General features: G+C 34.8%; 1 protein-coding gene across 1 annotated transcript; it reads left to right on the plus strand.

The window, feature by feature from the left end:
• The first annotated feature begins 1,279 nt into the window (after positions 1 to 1,279).
• Prp5 (pre-mRNA processing factor 5) lies at positions 1,280 to 22,111 on the plus strand. Its single transcript, XM_080180228.1, has 29 exons — positions 1,280 to 1,402; positions 1,855 to 2,070; positions 2,695 to 2,836; positions 3,361 to 3,471; positions 3,715 to 3,764; positions 4,077 to 4,170; positions 4,534 to 4,604; positions 5,024 to 5,164; positions 5,667 to 5,769; positions 6,128 to 6,196; positions 8,251 to 8,360; positions 8,735 to 8,852; positions 9,388 to 9,537; positions 10,010 to 10,091; positions 11,152 to 11,354; positions 11,903 to 11,957; positions 15,353 to 15,438; positions 15,959 to 16,043; positions 16,478 to 16,550; positions 17,034 to 17,122; positions 18,066 to 18,175; positions 18,688 to 18,772; positions 18,931 to 19,010; positions 19,350 to 19,494; positions 19,809 to 19,925; positions 20,436 to 20,530; positions 20,804 to 20,880; positions 21,272 to 21,434; positions 21,854 to 22,111. The coding sequence occupies exons 1-29, from the start codon at positions 1,335 to 1,337 to the stop codon at positions 21,950 to 21,952; spliced, it is 3,087 nt and encodes a 1,028-aa protein (XP_080036354.1). The 5' UTR covers positions 1,280 to 1,334; the 3' UTR covers positions 21,953 to 22,111.
• Positions 22,112 to 22,125: the final 14 nt, after the last annotated feature.

A 22,125-nucleotide genomic window follows, 5' to 3' on the forward strand; every position in this document is an offset into this window, starting at 1 on the left:
TTTACAATACTTTATTCTACACAATTTCTTATTTAGTTGCTTTACTTTAGATATTACCAGTTATGCTAGTATTTTATAATAGCTGGATTTACATTATAGCGTGTACAATTAGTTATCGTAAACAGCCTGACCGATAAAGAAGAAATAACGAAGCAACTTCTAAGAATTACACTTTAGAAGAAATTATAATATAATGTAAAAGAGTGTTTTTGTCTTTATCTAACGGCATAGGAAAATTCTGGTCCGAATTTGATAAAATTTTCAAGGAATCTTTTTGAATGTCTTGAGCTGGCTTTGGGATATTTTGTTGACATTCCTGGCCTTCTTTATAGGTTAGGGGCGAGGCAACTAGTTTGAAAAATAAGAAAACATGTTGTGTTTAATTCCCCCTCCCAATCCACTTCTAAAGAATTGAAGCCCCATTACTAATGTTCTTATTTCGCAAATGGCCATTTTTCCTTATTCGATTATATAGAAGACGACATCATCGCAAAAAATTGTTTCCGCGGCATTAATTGGCATTTTGAGCTCAACAATATTTTGTCGCCGATATTTTCAGAAAATTTGATTTTACACAAACATTTTACATGTATTTTGACTGTTCTTCATAATTCTAAGCTCAAATGACAGCCGTTAATATGTTACTCTTAAATCAGACCATCATTTTACAATTAGAATTACAAAAAGGGTATTTCTTACGAAAAGAATTAAGTATAATTTCTATTATTTTTAGAAGCGAAGCGTTTTCTGTATTTTGGGTAGGTCCGTCCGTAACGATAGCTCTTTTCATAAATTTATACATGTATGAATTGTCCTAGAGATTTCAAATTTTGCATGATTATGTATTCATTTTAATAATAAGAAAATATTTACCTATTAGGTAAAGGAGCTCTTAATCGTGACCAGAAAGTACGTCCGTCCGTACAGCCATATAAAACGCGCTGTGTTTAATAACATTTAACATTTACGATTTTTGGAATAATGATTCCTAACAACAACATGCATGTAAAACAGTATAAGCAAGGTATCTCAATAATCGAATTAAAAAAATAAAAGCATGTCCTTTTTTACAGAGTAACCTGTATTTACGCAATTTTGCTACAAATTTATGTACAATTTGGTAAGACTTGCAAATTAATATTCGACTTACTAAGTGCTAACACTCTTCAATTAAGAGTTATTGTTCGTTTGTCCCTCCTTCTGATTTCAGTGCTTCGTTTTTATGGATATATGTTGTCACCTTTGTTTTTTCCTGTTTTTATGTTAACAATTTTATTTCAGATGTTTTGATTAATAAAAAGTTATTACCTAGATAATCTAAAACATAAATAAATATGGGTAAAGACAAGAAAAGACGCAATTCTTCAGAATCAGATGATAGCCCTGTTAGAAAAAGAGACAGGTATTAGATTCATTTTTGTTTCTTAAGTTCTATTGCATGTGAATTAAATTATATTATTATAGATATATCGTAATGAATAATAGGTAAATTTTTCGTATTGAAATAGGTAAATTTCACTACATAACATTGCTAATAATCACAATTTGTTTTGCATAGGATCTTTTACATTTTAGTCCAGAACAATAATACAAAGTAGTAGGTTGTAACCTCTAACTGAACAGACGTAGTTAGGTTTTTTTCTTCTTCCAGGAATAGCCATTACAAGCTATCCTCCCAAAGTAAGTCCCCCCCCCCCCTCCCACACACAACAATTTTTTGTTTCAAAATAGAAAAGGGAGGGCATGATAAATCGTCGTTGCCACTGGTACAACCTTTTTAATAGTGTAGTTTTTTTCAAACTTTTATTAAATGTGATATGCTAGATATTAACTTAATAACATACCCGATTTTAGATCACGAGAGAGAAAAAGATCCAGAGAAAGGAAGAAGGAGAAAAAACATAGAAGTAGGAGCAGGGACAGAAAGCGGTCAAGATCCAAGGACCGCAAAAGCAGCAAGCGGTCACGCAGCCGGTCCAAGGACCGGAAAAAGTCGAGGAGTCGATCCCGTGATAGGAAAAAGTCAAGAAAGTCGAGGTCAAAAGATCGTTCTTCCCTTGGTCGTGCAAGGTAAGAATACTTTAAATATTTTGGTTGCATAATTTAATCTTATAGGTAATATGAAAATACAACATTATAACAACGTGCGGTATTTCACTCTTTTAACTGATTATTATAAAGATTTTCTTCTTTATATTTTATAAGTGAATCTTTTATACGAGCCTTACTTATTTGTCTAATCTAAAAGAGGTAATTTTGTGCTTGTTTTAATTTTCAAATAATTTTGGTTAAAGTTGAATGAAAAGAACTCTAAAAAATCCTGTTTTTGGCGTCACAGAATATATTGCTTTTTAGCAACTATGCGTAGTACTAGTGTCTAACATCTTAGCGCTCTGCATTCGTAGTAGATCGGATGACAAGCTGAATAATATCCTTATTAACTTAAAAAGATAAGCTTTCCTAAAATCGATCATTCTTAAATCATTCTTGAAGGATAAACCAAAATAGTTTGACTAGTGATTAGTGATTAGATTTTTTGGGAGGATGGAAGAAATAGTTAAAAACCTTCCCTTAACCTATCAGAAGCTTTACTGGCAAGTCTAACCAATTTCGGTCCATCAGTTCGCAAGATTTTTCGATATAGACCAGACTGACATCTTGCTAATTTTCCATGAAAATAACTCATTGTTTTAGTCAAGAGCATGAGGCAACTCTTGGTAGTGGTGGTGGAAGCCTGGATAAAGAGAAGGAGCAGGCAAAACTAGAGCTGGAAATGCAAAGGAGGAGAGAAAGAATTGAGAGGTGGAGAGAAGAGAAAAAGAAAAAGGCCGTAAAGGTAACTAGAATTTTTTTTATTTTAATTGACAATTAGGTGTATTGTTTTTTTTGTACAAAACTATAACCATTAATAAGATTAAAGATAATCTAGGTAGCTATTCTGCTAATAGGTATTTTACAGTAAATGATTTGTTTCGATGTGTCTTTAATCACGTGTGTATAACGAACAAAGATGGTAAGAAATTCCCACCTACTTTTAACAGTTGGCCTCTAAACTAGGTCCCAATGTACTTGTTTTATAGTTAAGGCACCTCTCCCCCCTCTCTTTAACTATAATTTTATCACTGGTCTGACATCAATAAAAACCATCTTTATTAATGGATATTTTATACTTGGATCTTACACCAGATTTTCATGTCTTCGAATAAAGTGAAACACACTGCCTCTACTGGATGAACAAACTGACCAATAAATTAGTTCCATATTAGCAAGCTAAATTGACGACAATTTTTATTTTTTACCCTGTCATTATATCCACTATCTATTGTTTGTATGTAACTATCAATCTATCACCCTTTTAAGGCTGGTGAGGTTGTACCTGAAGTGAAGGAGCCAGAGCCGACTCCGGCTGGACAGAAGAAATGGAGCCTTGAGGATGAAACTAGCGAAGAGGAGGAAGATGAACCTAAAAAGGTCAGTCTTGTGTTGTGTTGTAAAAAGTTGTCACAAAAATAAGGGTTTAGTTTTCAATAAGGCACTTAAAGAAAAAAAACGGCAATAAAAAGTTTGTGTTAAACCTGAATTATTTTCTGAAGCTCATACATTACTTAATTATTACTAGCCTGAGTAAAAGTAAGACAGGCATCCTACTTAAATCCATACTTATATATGGAACCTAATATTAAACAAATCCTCACTTTTAAATACTTTTTTCAGGAAGAAGAGTCGGCTGCCGCCGAAACTGCTAACTCTGCAGCTCCCGACAAAGGAATTTTATTTACAATTCTAGATTGATTGATTTTTCTACAATTCATCCTAAAGTTGTACAGTTTTTTTCCAGTATGGCTTCGAAACTTTTTAATATCTGCCATCATTTGAAAGCTGATTTTAATTTTACTTAAAAAAATATGGCTTAGCTAATGCTTTCTTTCTTATTTTCTAATGAAATATCAAGAAAATACTACCTTGGTAGGTAGGTATAGGTATATTTGCATTTATATCTAAAATTGATATCTTTATAAAAGGTATAGAATTTTTATCTTCTGCCATTGAATTCACGTAAAAAAAACTTAAAATCCAGGTAACGAGGCAGATGATGAACCTGATCCTTTAGATGCTTTCATGTCTGAAGTTTCTAAAGAAGTTAAGAAACTAAAAGGAAATATGTTTAGGGTAGGTATTTATTTTTGTATATAAAACTTTTATTGGCAGGGATATGGCACCTGTAGTTAATTACACTATTTTTCTTACCATTATCTTTTACGAATTGTTTTCCTTGTTGAAATTGTTTCAAGTATGCACAGCCAGAAAGCATAAACTTTTGTCTAGTAATGAAAACTGTTAATATTTAAATGAAAAAAACCACATTAAAACATTTATCTGGTTTTAAATTAAAGGGCATTGAATCAAGGCGCGAAGCGGCAAATTTTTTTGTATTTCAGAAATTTGTTTGGCGGGTTAATAACATTCCCCCTCCTACAAAAAATAAATCTTTAGGTATTGCCTGATACGTTATTAAAATTAATCCCTTTTCAGAATAAAGGAATCATAACCAAGGGAAAGAAAGAGAACGGGACTAGTAATGGATCCGCAGAACCTGAAAAGAAGAAGGAACAGTATTTTCATTTTATTCTTTTATTTTCAGATTTCCCAATTTTTTAGCAAATTGATAACATGTTTTTTTCTCTATGTTTATTTGGGCTAAAAGTGTAATTTTGTGTTCTAAATAACCATGCAAGTTTTTAAACTACTCACTTACTGAACTACAGACCCCTCAATGACTTTGGCATATTAATAAATTATGCAGTCCTTCATTATTTATACATATAACTACATTTCTATTGTTTTTTTTATAAAATGTATTTACCTAGCCCCTGCTTTAATTTTGTGTAAACCCAACCCTGTGGGACTCTTTTAAGTTTAACAAACTATAACCTTGCCTAAACAAATCTTATCTCTACTTTTTTTTTTAAAGATTTAAGTTATTGCTTTTAATATATCGAATGAAATGAAAATAACTGTGAATGAAGGGTATGGTTATTATGATGGGTGTTGCCAAGAAGAAGCCAGACCTGCACATCCGCAAGCCAGAGGTTATAGAACAAAATCAGGACGCCCTAGAGTATTCCAGTGAAGATGAATCCAGGAAAAATAGCGGAGATATCAAAGGAACATTGATAGGATTTATCAATCAGTAGCGCATCTGATCTCTTGAATACTTGAGAAATGTCTGAAATACAGAAAGGGAGGGGACATCAGGTTGCCAATCATCTTAGATGTTGAATCAAAAACCCTGTTAAGTATTATCGAATTTCGGGGTTCTAACTTTTAAACTATCCGAGTCCAAACTTTGGATTGGGTATATAATGTATTTGAATTTATCGTTAATTGAATTAGCCCTTTAGATCTCTATTATGTATATATGACAAATCTTAGTTCATTATATCAACGTAATATTATATGTAGAAAAGAAATTTTCAGGTTTAAACAACTTTGAACTTTGGCTCTCAATCCTCCGGGGTTAGGTATAACCATCTCCCTTATTTAAACTTTTTTCAAAATTAAGGGGAAGTGTGATGAGTTTCTGTACTTGCTTGACACTGTGAGGGAAAGCACCTTTTTGTCTGTTATGACTTTATGACATGAGATGAAATCCCAATGTTGTTTCCAGACGATCTAAATAAGCTGAAGGAGCGTGGTAAGAAAGATCTTGTCAAGATTGATCACTCGGATATCAAGTATGCGCCATTCAGAAAAGAGTTTTATATTGAGGTAATTTTTATTCCAATAATGTCTTAGAAACCGGTTAATATCCGATGGATTAGAACCGGTTCTGAGCCATACTGAAAAATCATGTATAGTATCGTATAATAGACAATTTCTTCGAAAAATAAAATAAAAAAAATCATAATATTAATACCAGTTTTGTTAGCCCTGACGAGGGTCATCTTAGAGTGCAAGGTTGCTAAATTTAGTAGAATGTAAGTTTCTGAAATTTTTTCTAGATTTTCAAGGTTTGTCTTTACATGAAAGGACAGTAACATTTTCAAAAAGGCATCAGTTTTCATCAAAACTAGTTTTGTTCATTATATTTACAAGTGAATTTAATCTTCTTTAATCTGTTTTTAAGGTTCCTGAAATTTCCAGAATGACAGATGCGGAGGTAGAAGATTACAGAACAGAAATGGAGGGTATAAAGGTGAGTGCATTAAAATACATTTCTAGTAGGGATGGAAATCCGTTGAATTTTTGGGCTGGATTCGGATTCCGGATTCTTAAGGAATCCGTCAAAAAAAGTGACGGATTCTTGCGGATTCCAGATTCCTATTTTTGGCGGATTCCGGATTCGGATTCCGGATTCTAGCAGTATTTTAAAAGGCCGTCCGTCACAGAGGGATAGCTTTTTTCGTTAATTTATTACTATGTTACTTGGTTGAAGCCTTGATTTGTTTAAAGTATTGACTTCCAGCATAACTAAAACATTTACATCACATTAGTAAGGGGGGGGGGGGGGGGGTTTAATGTAACCATCTCGTAATCAGTAGCAAATGGCACTTAGAATTCGAATTTCCATCTATAATTTTGCATGAGTAATCCTTGGTAGGTCTATTTTCCCTAAATCGAACAAAAAGTTGGAAAAGTAACGGCTAACGGCTGGCGGCTCAGCTATTTTGCCATTTTTTTTATATTTATACTGCAAATTAGTCACGAAACCTCCCTCAACATAATACTCTTTTCTACTCCAAAACGCTATCAAACGGTTCTAGACGGTAGCTGTTGGTACTAGAAGTTTTAAAATTGGTTATTGCTATCATTTAACATGAATTAAACCAAAAGTATGTTTTAAAAAGTCGATTCCTACGTAATTGATGATGGATTTACCCTGAAAATAGGCAAAAAACGGCTGAACGGCTGAGCCGCTAGCCGTTACTTTTTCAACTTTTTGTTCGATTTAGGGAAAATAGACCTACCAAGGATCACTTATGCAAAAGTTCTGATCAAAATTCGAATTCTAAGTGTCATTTGCTCACTGATTACGAGATGGTTGCATTAAAATCCCCCCTTATTAAAATTTGTTATGTAGAAAAAAATTTAAGTGCTACGTATGTCCTAAAAAAGTGCTTGGTATTAGAGGGCTTAGTTGATGGTGAGTGGATTACACTTCATAGCGTGATCGTTGGCTGTCCAATCTGAGCTCTTGGAATTGAATAGCTCATCACGTGATCGCTGGCCTGACAATGAGAGCTCTGTGTTACCAGCTGGTATATCAACTTCGTGGTTTATGTGGGAAGAAATGGGGGTGGTGTGTTGGGGGGGGGGGTGTTGGGGGGGGGGGGGGGTGATCTTTCCCTTCAAAAAGAGGGAGTTGCAAGAAAAAACTCAAGACGGTAATTTTAGCCTACCAATTTAGAATCCGGAATCCGCTATAAAAAACGGATTCCGGATTCGGATTCCAAAATTGGCCAAAAATTGGGCGGATTCCGGATACGGATTTCCATCACTAATTTCTAGTTAAACAAGGATGACAACATCCATGAAGCGAAGCTCAGTAAATAAGACGGACAGACAAACGCACATAATAAAAAGTGACAACTCATTGAACATAATTAGAAGTTTGAAAAAAATTGCAAATCTATTATCTCAAAACTACCTGATAGGATGCTCAATATTTACATACCTCCAGTTTAAGACATAAATTTGGAAATTTATTATGCCTAATGGTCCTTGGAATCCAGATAACAAAATCAAGATGCCTAATGGTCCTTGGAATCCAGATAACAAAATCAAGTGAATATGATAAAAACAATAATAATATTTCCAAGCTAAAAATCATTATGTTTAAAATGGACATACGGACTTTCTGTTAATCGTTAATGAGTTGCTACGCCTTCTAAATTTCTTAATGACATAGTAATCATCATTCCAAGTTTTAAATCGGTTGGACAATTTTAACATTGAAAATAAGAGCAATCCGGGTCGGACAAACATACGGATTAATTGTTTTTAAAAATAGAATTGTTAAACAGAAAGGCTTTTTAAATAATAACCTAATATCATATGAACTAATAATGGATAATGAATAATAATATCCGTGGACATTATGACAAGGGAAAAATTTTCTTCAATTTAGGTTGGTGGTGAATTGTTACTTTAGCTAACTGATAAGTTTCACTTTATTAGAGTACATGATAATTGGGTGTAAGATCCAAGTAATAATAATTCCATTTAACTAATATGTTTTTGATTTATTAGGTAAAGGGTAAGAATGCCCCGCGTCCTGTAAAGAATTGGTCCCAGTGTGGGGTCAGTTCCAGAATTCTTACACTCCTCAAGAAATTTCAATATGAAAAACCAACTCCCATACAGGAAACATATTTAAATACTAGCGGCTGCACCGGGCACCCCTATCAACTAGGAGATAAGTATATAAATGGAGAGAAGGGGGAAATAGTCGAAAACCATCCAGGCAAATTTGGAAAATGATTATTTTTTGACCATAAGATTTACATTTGGCTTATTAGGTTATTTAGATAAAATATTTGCCATATGATTATCCCATTGGAATGTAAATTACACTGGTACCCAAAGTTTTATATTTGCGTAAACTTATACATTGGCTCAAAAGCTTTATATGCTTTTTTGAATCTTGATTGGTTGGTAAAAAACCAGAAGTGTCCAAATATTTCAACCAATAATTAAGATTCCTGTATTTTATTAAATATGTTTCTTGGTGAGGACAGGCACAAGCTATCCCGGTGTGTATGAGTGGTAGAGATATGATGGGTATTGCCAAAACTGGCAGTGGCAAGACATTGGCTTTCCTCCTTCCTATGTTTAGACACATTGCCGATCAGGTGATTCATTACAGATAGATTTTTCCAGTATGGCTTCGAAACCATTTGATATCCACTGGATTAGAACTGGTTCTTTGACCAAAAAAATCATGTATATCATTGTACTACAGTCAATTTTCCACGAATATTAAAATAAAAATCGTAAAATTAATACCGGTTTTGTTACCCCGTACCTTCGGCCCCTCAGCGCTAACAAAACTGGTTTCAATCTTAAAATTTTTATTTAATATCCGCGGAAAGCTGTCTGTAATATGATGCGATAAATAACTAATACATAGACTTATTTACTGATAGACAGATAGAACATTGACCAATTGACCGACGGGCAACGTAAATTAAACACTGGATGCCCATTGGTACATTAAATTTCAGCAGTCTATCTAAAATAGCAGCTGAGAAAATAACATTTCCCCTCAACGAACGGATTGTCAAAGTTAAATACTAAATATCCTCGCTAATAAAAATATTTTTCGACAGATTAAATATTGGATTGTTTGCTTCACTTAAACGTGCTGATTAATCCTTACTATTTAAGGACCCCTTGGAGGAAGGAGACGGACCCATAGCTATAATCATGACCCCTACCCGTGAACTTTGCCTACAAATTGGCAAGGAGTGCAAAAAATTCGCAAAGGCCATAAATGCGCGAGCCGTTTGTGTGTACGGTGGTACTGGCATTTCAGAACAGGAATGATAATATAGTATAGTAGGTATAGTGTAGTGTAGCTGCGCTGCTTTGACTTTTAGTATGTCTGTCCATCTAAAGATCCCTGATAATTTCCAACTGCCATGCCAAACTTTAGCGTTATACTACTGTTTTAAAGTCTTAGAACACATACGTTTACGGCAAACCAGCAAGAAGTATGTCCTTTTTTCAAAAGTATTTTAATAAAATGGAATCTTGTACAAATGGAAGTAGTTGAACATATGTGGATATTATGACAGGGGAAAAATTGTCTTCAATTTATGTAGCTAACATGGAAAACATTTCTTGTATAGTTCGTTCGTCCAGGAGGGGGAGAGGGGATGGGATAAAGGGGGGTGATCGTTTTTATAGCCACCCATAAGATTCACTACAATGAATTCTGCTGTAAGATCCAAGTAATAATGAATCCATTCTTGTACAAAATATACTTAATATTATCTGACATAATAATCAGATTGCTGAGTTGAAAAGAGGGGCGGAGATAATCGTGTGCACGCCTGGCAGAATGATAGATATGTTAGCGGCTAACTCAGGTTTGTTTTGCTAGTTATCAGGTAAACCCGCGATCCTGGTTCAACATGTAGCGCATCTGTTCGTCTTTGGGGAGGTGATTGGTTCGAATCTCGGTCCGACACCGCGTCATGACTAAAGACGTTAAAAATGGTTCCTACTGCTGCTATGTCCGGTGCGCGTCATAGATAGTTAGAGTAGGAGGAATGCCTTAGCCCATAAACAGGCGCAACTCATTACCATGACATACACAGGCTTGCAATCAAAGGGTTGGTTGTCTGTTGGATGTTACTTAATCTAATATCCTCGGGTATTAGAGTATCTCATCATATTAAAAAGGATAATGCTCTGGATTCTCTATATGATCACTTAAAAATCGAAGATGAATTTCGTCCAAGTGAGGTAAGAAAGTTATCAGGTTAGTGTCGAGTTCGAGTTCTGCTCTGACCAAGCGCGCCCTAGATATTCAAAATGATAGGGAGAATAATACCCTTTCAAGTATGGCTTCGAAACCGTTTTTTTATCCGCTGGATTAAAACCGGTTCTCAGTCATGTCTGCTAAAAGCTATCTATAATACAATGCTATTACTACTGTCGCTATTACTAACGACGTTTTAAAATAAATTCTTGAAATTAGTGATATTTGTAAAATTTTGTTTTCTGGAAGTCACATGATCTATACTTTATTAGGTAAAGTTTGGTCCCTGTGCACATAAATAAAACCTGGACGTGTTCCTTTTTTTCTAGAGAGGTTTGGGACAAAAATCTCCTTCGATTCAAAATGATAAACTAGAGAACCCACTATTGGATATTTGATTAAGTAGCATCCAACAGACAACAAACCCTTTGATTGCACGGTATTTGTTTGAGAATTCCTAACTATGCATGGTAGGTAATGAGTTGCTCTTGAATATGGACCAAGGCATTCTACTTATCCTACTCTAACTATTTATGTCGCGCACCTAACATATCAGTAGTAGAAACCATTTTTAACGTCTTTAGTTATGACGCGGTGATGATTTTAAGGTAACTGGAAGGATTTATTTTGTGATATCAACGTATTCATTTCTGATTCTATCTTAGGGAAAGTAACAAATCTGCGTCGTGTGACCTATCTCGTGCTAGACGAGGCAGATAGAATGTTTGACATGGGATTCGAACCTCAGGTGATGCGAGTGGTGGACAACTGCCGACCCGACCGCCAGACCGTCATGTTCAGCGCAACATTTCCCCGCCAGATGGAGGGACTCGCCAGGAAGATTCTGGATAAACCTATTGAAGTTCAGGTGAGGTTGAGTGATTTTAAAACATGGATTGGATACCTTTTAACATTAAACTTAGTAGTTGGATGTTAGTGTGCTTGTCTGTGTGTTTATTTGAACATCTTCAGAAGCTTGTAGGATCTTCAATATTAGGAAAAGATAAATAATGCTTTAGAGCATTCTTTTAGCTTTTAAGGACAACTCCTATATAAAATGGCCTTACGAAATACATTACTTAACAAGTTAACATGCAAACGAAGTATATCTATGGCATATTTTATGTCTCAGATATACATACCATAAAAGTTTTGTATTGAATTTAAAGAGTAATCTTTAGATTTCATTTTTCTAGCTTTATCAGCAGCTAAGTAAATTACATTTCCATAAAATTTCTGGAATCTTATGTTGTTAACAATAGACTGATAAATTATAAATGGATGGATGCTAGAATCTTGACATACACTCTCTACCGTTAATCTTAAACAGCCATAGTGTTTAGGACTGACGAGAAGACGGACAAACAAATTAAATTGGGAAGTAGCTTCGCTTATAAAGATAATCTTTTAATTTAGGTTGGAGGACGTAGTGTGGTAGCCAAAGAAGTAACACAGCATGTTCTTGTTATAGGTTAACTTCTAATATAATCTAACTAACAAAAGAAAATAGATATGATTTTATATTTAATGGTTATCCACAATACAAAGTAGCTTGATGTCTGTCCGTCCGTCCGTCTGTCCGTCTGTCTGTCCGTCTGAAGCTTAAGATCTCAGTAACCGCTGCACCGATTGGGCTCTACTCTTCAGGGATTATACCTACTGGTCCTGTGATGGTTTTAAGCTATTTTCCTGGGGGGTTGGACACCTCCAACCCCCCAAAAAACTAAAAAAAACCACCCCCCCAAAATATTTTTTTTTACATTTTTTGTAAAATCTCAGTAACTGCTGAACAAATTAGGCTCTACTCTTCTGGGAATATACCTACTGGTCCTCTGGTGGTTTTAGGCTATTTTCTAGGAGGGTGGGACACCCCAACCCCTCTAAAAATAAAAAAATCTCTAATTCAAATTTTTTTATTTTTTTTTATTTTTGTAAACAAAAACCAGTAATTGGGTTGGGGAAACCCCACTGCACCATGGGGCGAAGTCCCCATGAACCCCCCCCCCAAAAAAAAAAAAAAATTTCACCAAAAATTTTTTTTGGGCTTTTTGTAACTTTTAAAAATTGACATCTTTAAAAAGTTGTTGCAATTATAGGTATTAAATAAAATTTACAGAGGAGAGTTTTCAAAATTTTTGTGTATATCAATCAGTGGGACTATCAGAGCTTGCGCCGCATACAGGGTACTCGCTTATGCTCACCCCGTACGAGATATACGGTGAACAACCTGGGTTTAATTTTTGCGAATTGAAATTTTTGTGCATACGGCGCACAACCTGGGTTTAATTATACCAGTAATTCGGCAAAGAATAACTTTTTTGAAAATATAACTATAAAATTATTCTGGAGGGTTGACTTTCCATTACCTTATGGGGCGAAGCCCCTAGAGGCTAGGGGCGAAGCCACTAGTATAATTATATCGCATTATACTATAGACAGCTTTCCACGGATATTTAAAATTGTAAGATTAATTCTAGATCTGTTATCCCCGAGGTGCCGAAGGCCCCTATTTTTATTTTATTGTTCGTAGAAAGTTGTCGAAAGATACTATGCGATACATGATTTTTCAGTTTAAATCGGTTCTAATCCTGCGGATAATTAGCGGTTTCGAGGCCATACTTTAAATGTATTATAAATAGGATATTGAAATCAAATGGTCAATGTTAACAACGTTTAGGAAAAGCTGCTAATTGGATGTGGCCAAAAATAAGTAAAATAGCAGAGATTAATGGAATCAATCAATCATAACAACAAGGATGACAACATCTATAAAAGCGAAGCTCTGAAACGGTAGGGCAAACGAACATTAGCACTTGTAGAGTGTCAGAAAAAAAAATTTGAACTTGAATGTATAATTCGAAAAGAATTGTATGTAATTTTGTTGAAAAACTGCTTACATTCAGGATACTGTTTAAGGGCATACTTGCAAAGTTTGAAATCGATAGGATAATTCTAACACATTTTAAAATTAACGACAAGGGCTATCCATTATAGACGTACGCACGGACGGACCAACCAACCCTGATTAGGGTAGTGCGGGGTTTTTCCGGTCAATTTTTTGCTTTAACTTAAAAAAAAACATACTTCCCAAAAACTTTTACCGGTTTTTAAGAGTGCAAATGAAAGATATGGCAATAACGAAGAAGCCTGTCTTTGTCCCGTTAAGATCTCGCAACTAGAAGTCGGTCAAAAATCGGTTTTAAGAGCGGCGGTTGGCCTATACCGGAATAACCCCACCGATGGGGCTATTTCGGTCAGTTGACTTTGGGGGGGTGGAACACCCCCTTAAAATACTTTTTTTTAACAATTTAAACTATGAGTAGAAAGCTGAGGTCATTAGCTTTCTAACGGTACTAGTCGCATGCAGATCAGAAAATTTTTTGACCACATTTTGCCCATTTTAAAAAAGTCGGTAAAATCGCAAAAAAAACATCGATTTTTTTCATGCAAACTTTAAAAAAAAAATCATACTTTTTATTATATGATTAGGTTTTTTTAAGCTTTATACTTAAATTAGAGGCAATTTCTGATTCGCAAGTCTTGGAATTTCTTGAAAAAAGTGATTTTTTCCCAAAAAATTTTTAACTTTAAAAATCCTGCCAGTTTTGACAGCAGTTTTTGATACATTTTTTCTTGTCTCAAATTGGCTAGGATTGACCTACAAGGGTGGTTAAGGTGTCTAAAGATGCATAATTACATGCCTGACAATTAACTCCAAATGATATGGGGTCTAACTCTAATATTTCAACACATTTTATGCAACAGGAATTTTGAAATTACAAAATCTTGAATATGTACTCTAAATCTTGGAGATAGAACCCATATCCCGGGGAGTTTTTGTTAGGACATGCAAAGAGCTTTCTATAGACACCTTAAACACCTTTCTAGCTTAATCCTAGCCGATTTGACATAAAAAATCCAAACCGCGCAAAAATCGCGAACACCCTCTTATACGAAAAAGATGCAAGGGTTTCATATGGAATTTTAAATCTTCGAGCGGTCTTTCTAATAGACATACCCCTTCTTACATGAGCCAATGCAGCTGATACATCTTCAGGCAAATATTTAAGGCATTCCTTTGGGTGATATACTCTTCCCATTACTATAAAAATGTGTCTGAAAAATTTTTAATGTCTTTACAAATTGAAAATCTTAGGCAACAAAACATGACATAATACAAGCAGTAAAATGACTAGTAATGTACATCACACAACAGGCAAGGCAATGATTAAAGCTTAGGTCATGCATTTGGGTTGTTCATGCTTCCAGATCACCTGAAAAAAAAATTAGGGTATTATAAATTTATAAATACAGTAATAAAAAAAAGTAAAAAAAGTGACCGGAATAGATCCTTTTTTTGAGACGAAAAAAAGATTATGAAAAAATCAAGTTAGAACAACGCCTCCAATTGCAAACGATAAATGAATGCCATATCTTTCATTTTACAAAAACCCGGGGGTCAATAGGACTTACCATTTTTTCACAATTTTAGATTGAACATGGCCTATTTTGAAATTTTTTTTTGCAAATTTTTTGCAACTTTTTGAGGGCTAAAAAATCATAGAAGGAGTGATCTGACAAAAATTTGCTAAAGTAAGAAATGAAAGTATAGGCAATATACTACAACTTTGCTTTTCTGAAGATCTCTCGCAAACGTTTAGAACACCGTTAAAAAACGGTTTTAAAAAAGTTGCTCGAGTGACCGGAATTAGACCCCCCTACCGCATTAACCCCGCACTACCCTATAGAAAAGCGTCGCTTTAAAAAACAAAATTTTTCACAGCTTTAATTGGTGGATTTTAAAAAAAAATTATGTTTTATTACTCAATCCCTGGAAATCTGATTTTATGAGATGTTTGTTCTCAGAGGAAGACAGTAAGTTTTTGAAGCTTCTAGAAATATTGGGAGAACATGCGGACAAAGGATCTATCATTATTTTTGTTGATAAACAGGTAATAACAATTATTATTATTCTTATTAACACGCGTCAGCCTTTTGTTGTAAGTACGGCTTAAACTGTGTCATAATAATAAAGACGTTCAGAATGGTTATAAGGGTTTCAGACAATTTTAACCCTGATTGCTAATATCATGAAAAGGAATCTTAATACCTTTATATATCATATGTCTATCTATCCAAATGTATGTCTTATCTATATATAATATGCATTCATTAATTTTATCTGTCTGATCTATCTTGGAACATGTGAATGGATTTTACAGAGACTTGATGTATGTAAGCTATAGATTAACGAAAACAGCTGTTCATCTATGTATTCATATGTCCATCTATCTAAATGTCTGTCTATCCATCTATATATAGGTAATATCTATTTTGAAACATGCAGATGGATTATTTAAAAACTTGATGATTACAATCTATAGATCAAGAAATACAGCAGTTTTTATATGTCTATATAAATGTTTGTCTATCCATCTATCCATCCATTTATCTATGTATCTATCTATCTAGGAACATGCAGATGGATTATTAAAAGACTTGATGAATGCCAGCTACAGCTCATGTGCTTCCCTTCATGGAGGAATAGATCAATATGACAGGAAAATACGTTTTTATAATCAAATTAAAAAAGATAGGAATAGGACATTGGACTGTAAATTACACTGGTACCCGAAGTAATAACAACGTTTTATTTGTTTACAAAGAAAATTTCGCATTTATATTAAATTTTAATTGGTATAGAGTATGTCATTTTGTTTATCAGAATTGGGATTGTCTTATCAATGTGTTGTTCATTATCTTATCCGCAAGAACACTGGGTAATATGGTTTTTAAGATTAGATATTCTCTCTTAAATCTTAAACACGAAAATCTTTCCTTTATTGTCTTGAAAACATAATCTTTCAACGTTTTAAGCTTAACAAGAAGGTATATTAATTTGAAAGCTTAAACAAAATTTAAGGAGTATAACAAAGCTTTTAGTAAATATATTAAAACATTTATTAGTAAGATTATAAACGTGTCAAATTTACAGGGACAGTACAATTACAAACTTTAAACAGGGCAGAGTCCAGATTCTTGTGGCAACCAGTGTTTGTGCCAGGCAGGGTCAACAACTTTAAAGACGACATTCTTTGAAAATGTCAATCTTAAAAGATTGCTATTTTGTACATAAATAAAAAGCGTTGTTTAATTTTTATGTGCACCAGCGAATACGTTCCTAGAGGTCTATAGGGGCTCTTAAAGTGGATGTCAATATCCACCAATTTTCAATTTTAGTTTTTTTTCAAAGGGCAAGTTTTATGGTTTGGTGATTTTTTTCTTGGATCGAATTCTCTTGGGAGGGTTGTGGATGGTACTCTCACCCAAAATAGTTATAAACCTTCCCTAGACAAGAAAACTTTACTTTTAATGAGAACAATATCAGCTAAGCGGTTAGCGAGATCCTTCGATACAAATACACATAGACAGAAACACACATTGAAACATCGACATCCTGTTAATTTTCATGTGTATTAAGTTACTCAATTTCAGTTTTATTTAGAATATTATCATGCAAAATTCTTAAGTTGTTACTATAACACAGAGGGTTAGATGTGAAGAATCTTATTCTTGTTGTAAACTATGACTGTCCCAACCATTATGAAGACTATGTACATCGTTGTGGCCGTACAGGTGAGAATATTGACACTTGTAGAGTAGCAGCTCGCATAGAATTTTACCATTTTGCCCTAGGAATCATTATTTTAAAAATCAGACGAAGAGAATAATTAGGTATATAATATCATTTTAAATTAGATATCAAAAAATTTAAAATAAACATGTTTTGAACAGACTTTCTGGTAATGATTAATAGAATACAGCTGAGTTGCTATGCTTTCTATACCTTACTGTTCAGGAATGATCATGACAATTTTGAAATCATTGAGACATTTCTTACATGACTAAATTAACGATTAAAGCTATCTGAATCTCCTACGGTGTGACGTACAGACTGAAGGACTGACCCTATGAGCTTCGCGTTTTAGAATATTCTAAAATTAAAGGGGTGTATATTCTGCACAAAATACTAGTATGTTACTCACTTTTTCTCTATCCCCCCCCCCCCTCCCTTACATATATTATGAGAGAATATGAAAAAATGTATTCAGTAACCTTTATTTTTCAATTTTTCCCAATCAACTTATTTTTCCTCTCCCTTTTAGCCGAGAATTCTATATATTTTAACTAGGGATGTCAATTCGTCAAATTTTTGGACCGGATTCGGATTCCTACAAGAATCCGTCCAAAAAAGGCGGATTCGGTATTCTCATTTTTGGCGGATTCCGGATTCTAGCAATATTATTTAAAAGGCTTATTTTTAAATTAAAAAAAATAAGTGCTTAATATTTCCTAAAAGTTAATGTTCTTGGTGTTCTCTATAATTCACTTCCGAGAATCGAACCAAATTTTAAAAGATATTATATATAATGATAATAATCTTTGCCTTAAAAAAAACGGAGTTGAAAGAAAAAACTTTAGACGCTAATAAGCCTACCAATTAAGAATCCGAATCCGCTATTAAAAACGGATTCCGGATTCTGATTTCAAAATTGGCTAAAATTTGTAAATTTTAAAGGACGCGCTGGAAACAAAGGAACTGCGTTTACTTTCATAACTCCTGAGCAAGACTGGTACTCTGCGGATATTATCAAGGCTCTAGAACTTTCAGATTCTTTGGTTACACAGGTTTGCTTTTTATTAACACTAGCGGCAGCGCCCGTAGCATCTAGAGGCTCTTTATTTGAAGGGACAAATATATATAGAATAATAGCTTAAAACCATCCCAATACTTATCTATAAAAATAGAATAGTCTAAAACCATCGCATGACCGAAAAGAAGCTTCACTGTAAAGGATAAATATATCGATTCAGTGGTTAGTGAGATTCTTAGCTACAGACAAAATAAAAAGCTTTTGGTTGTCAATATTAAGGCACATTAAAGACGATTATATAAAATAAGAGTTAATATTTAAGCACAATTATTAATTTGTATTTTCCAATAATGTTCCTCAAAGTCAAACGCTTGAAAGGGGGGAGGCGGATGTGCCACTTTTTGAAACCAAAAGTAAAACGCGCATTAAGAAAGCAATAAGTAATAATATTGTTTTCATAGTATGTTTCTTTATTGTCTTTAAATTCTATAAGAGTTCCCAATAATTGGACAAAATCCTAATTTTAAATTCTAATATGATTTGTAGGAATTGCGAGACATGTTCACAGCGTACAAAACTCGTATGGAGGCAGAGGGCAAGAAAGTGAGGACGGGTGGTGGCTTCAGCGGCACAGGAATAGAAAACTATTTATTAACTGTCTATTTGATCCTAGAGGCCTGTCGTTGGGGAAGGGGGGCACATTTTTTCGTTTGTCGGCTTTACCTTATTCCTGAATAATATGAGGCAAAAATGGCTACCTGTTCCCGCATTTATAGTTTTGTATGTGGCCAGGGTTTAAGTTTGACGAGGCTGAGGCTCAGTACACAACTGAGAAGAAGAAATATCAGAAGGCAGCTCTTGGGCTACAGGTAATTTTAACATAATCTTTGTTTTAAAGTCACAAAAAGTGGGGATGGATGTTACCCCTTCCCCCCCCCCCAGTTTTAGGGTGATGCAGGCATCCCCAAAACTTTGAAAACACACAATTTACAAATTACAAATTTACAATAACTCCTTCTGTAGATTACACTTAGTGGTTGAAACGTTTGGACACTCAACTTAATAAACCAACCAATCAAAATTCATTAAAAGTCCTCAAAGTTGGCAAGCCATAAAATAAGAAAACACTAATTGAAAACTTTATGGACTAGCGTAATAAATATCCCATTGTCCCCTCTCTCTTTCTGACTCCAGATAATTTTTTGCAGGATTCCGATGACGAGGATGTTGAAGAGGAGATTGACGCGCAGATTGAGCAGCTGTTGTCCGCCAAACGAACGGTCAGGAACATTGATGCTGCCAGTGCCGCCAACATGATGAATCCGGCCAATAAGAAGCCGGACTCGCCTGCAGGTAATAGTTTTTTTTTTCCGGTATGGCTTCGAAACCGATTAATATCCGCTGGATTAGAACCGGTTCTCAGCTATACTGAAAAAATCATGTATCGTGTTGTATAACAGACAATTTTTTACGAATATTAAAATAATCATAAAATTAATACCAGTTTTTTTAGCCCGGGTCTCCGGCATCTTTTCGACATGATTTTTTTGAATAATCTGGTCACTAAGAGTTAGTAACCAACCAATCTCAATTCAATCAATTCAAGTACCCAAAGTTTACAGCTCAATGTCCATTCCCTCCCTGCTATGAAATATATTATTATTAAGGAACTGGCAACGCAGCCGTATCAGACAAGCTTGAGCTGGCCAAGAAATTAGCCATGAAGATCCAAATGAAACAGAAGGATGAAACTCAACAGGCGGCTGAAAACTTCCTTAACAAAGGTTAGACAGATGTTTTTATGTCCTTTTTAGGGCACATCGTTTTTACTTTTTCCGCCTATTTAATGCTTTATCATTTGTATGGCCTTACGAGCCTCCACAACAGGGTCTCTAAAAGTCTTGCTGTGTGTGTGTATGTATATGTAACACTTTTACAGTGTCCTGGTCCTCTTATTTAAATGTACCCTGCCTTTTTGCCACATCATAACCAATTTTCATCGGATATTCGAATGATTATCGTCTAAAAGTATTAGAAAATTAAATCCTACCTTTTTTCTTGTCCTAAACTCGTTAAAGGAATGGATTTATTTTTACTCAAATCTTACACCAGATTATCTGGCTAAAATAACGATCCGACCACCCTCCCCCTTTACCCCATCCCTTCCCCTATTATTAGATAAACGAACTGACCATAAAGTGATGTCCACGTTAGCAACCCAAATTGACGACAATTTCCCCCCCGTCATAATATCATATTATCCACGTATAGATATTCTATATCCATTGTTTTAGGTGAAGGTGGTAACCAGATCTCAGCCAAGTCAGTTGCCGACCATTTGGCGGCTAAAATCAACGCCAAGCTCAACTACACGCCGTCGGACGAACCGGTAAGTAGGAAAACAAGATGCATTGGGAGGGAGAGGACCGTGAAATGTAAATTAACTGTAACTTACTATTTTATAAACACGATCTCTTATTGGATGATTTTAAAACTTTATACTTTTGGGTCTGAACTTTTCAGCTAATAATTTTATTTACAGAAAGTAAAATTTGTTTATCACCATTGAGAATGTATATAAATCTGTCATCCATTGTCTTTTCCCTTAAGATCCCTGATTGATCCTCGTGTACGATATCATATAACACTGGAAATTGTTTAGATTAAACCAGAGGAGGGTGGTATCTTCCAGAAATTCGAGGAGGAACTAGAAATCAACGATTTCCCACAACAAGCCAGGTACTCGCATTTTACAGTACGTCAGCGCTTCCAAACCGATTATTATCCGCTGGATAAGAACTGGTTCTTAGACATGCTGAAAAATCACCTTCCCGGGACCTATGAGAAGCTACCCTGTAGTAAAGGACAACCCGATCGGTTCAGCGGTTAGCGAGATCCTTCAATTCATACAGACAAACAGACAGACAGACATCGTTCTACTTTGTATTATAGATAATTTTAATGCCGACTGCACCCCTGGCATCTGGGGGAGATGAGGCTGTGAAATAGTATAAAACAATCTTGGGACGTTTTATAGCTGAAGCTTCTCTAAAATAAAGAACTTTTTTTCAGTAGTTTCTATATTTTTTAGATTGAGAATGAAGTACAGCTAACTTTTTTTGTATTTTAGATGGAAGGTGACCTCCAAAGAGGCCATGTCCCAGATATCCGAATATTCTGAGGCTGGTATAACAGTGAGAGGCCAGTACTATGGACCTGGCAAGACGCCGCCAGAAGGAGAAAGAAAACTGTTCCTGGCCATTGAAAGCACGTCAGAGCTGGCGGTTCAAAAGGCAGGATTTTCAACAATCTTACCTACACTCATTCTCTTTTTTTTTATGCAGGAAGGGAGGGGACATTAGGCTGTGTACTATGCAGTGTGTAATAATAAGGTTCTAAATTCCTATGTAAGAAATTTTTCCGTTGGTATATAATAAGTGTGTTTTGGAGATGAATCATTGTTGTCGGCCGCTTCATGGGGTTAGTTATATTTTTTATTTTATTTTTTGCGATTTCTCTTGAGAGGAGGGTGGTGGTACCCTCCCCTGAAATAGTTATAAACCTGCCCTGAACCTATGAGAAGCTCCATTGTACAGGGGAAACGTATGGGTTCTGCGGTTGGCGAGATCCATTGGTACAGACAGACTGACACTCAGAGATCCTGTTACTTTAATATAATGATTATTTATGATTGTTGGAAATGTTTTTACAGGCCAAGGTTGAGATAACTCGGTTATTGAAAGAGGAATTATTGAAACTACAGACCAGCGCAATCCATCATATTAACAAAGGCCGTTACCAAGTTTTATAGTTTACTAAAAGAAACAAATATCTACCTATGTTATATTACTGGTTATGTAGTTGTAAGACAAAACTCATTGATAGCATTTTTTGGGGCTCACAAAACAAATACGTAACGTGATACTTTTGCGGATCATATATGGACTTTTAAAAAGTGAAAATCAATTAAGAATTAGATGTTAA

Source organism: Acartia tonsa, chromosome 12 (genome assembly GCF_053477335.1).
Source record: "Acartia tonsa isolate MP-2025a chromosome 12, ASM5347733v1, whole genome shotgun sequence".
Lineage (NCBI taxonomy): Eukaryota > Metazoa > Arthropoda > Copepoda > Calanoida > Acartiidae > Acartia > Acartia tonsa.

Bases quoted from the DNA above. Each gene is read 5' to 3' on its own strand.
- Prp5 (XM_080180228.1), top strand. From the start codon at position 1,335: ATGGGTAAAGACAAGAAAAGACGCAATTCTTCAGAATCAGATGATAGC. The intron at 3,472-3,714 runs GTCAGTCTTGTG...TACTTTTTTCAG, and splicing joins AGGAAGATGAACCTAAAAAG to GAAGAAGAGTCGGCTGCCGC. The intron at 19,011-19,349 runs GTAATTTTAACA...AATTTTTTGCAG, and splicing joins AGGCAGCTCTTGGGCTACAG to GATTCCGATGACGAGGATGT.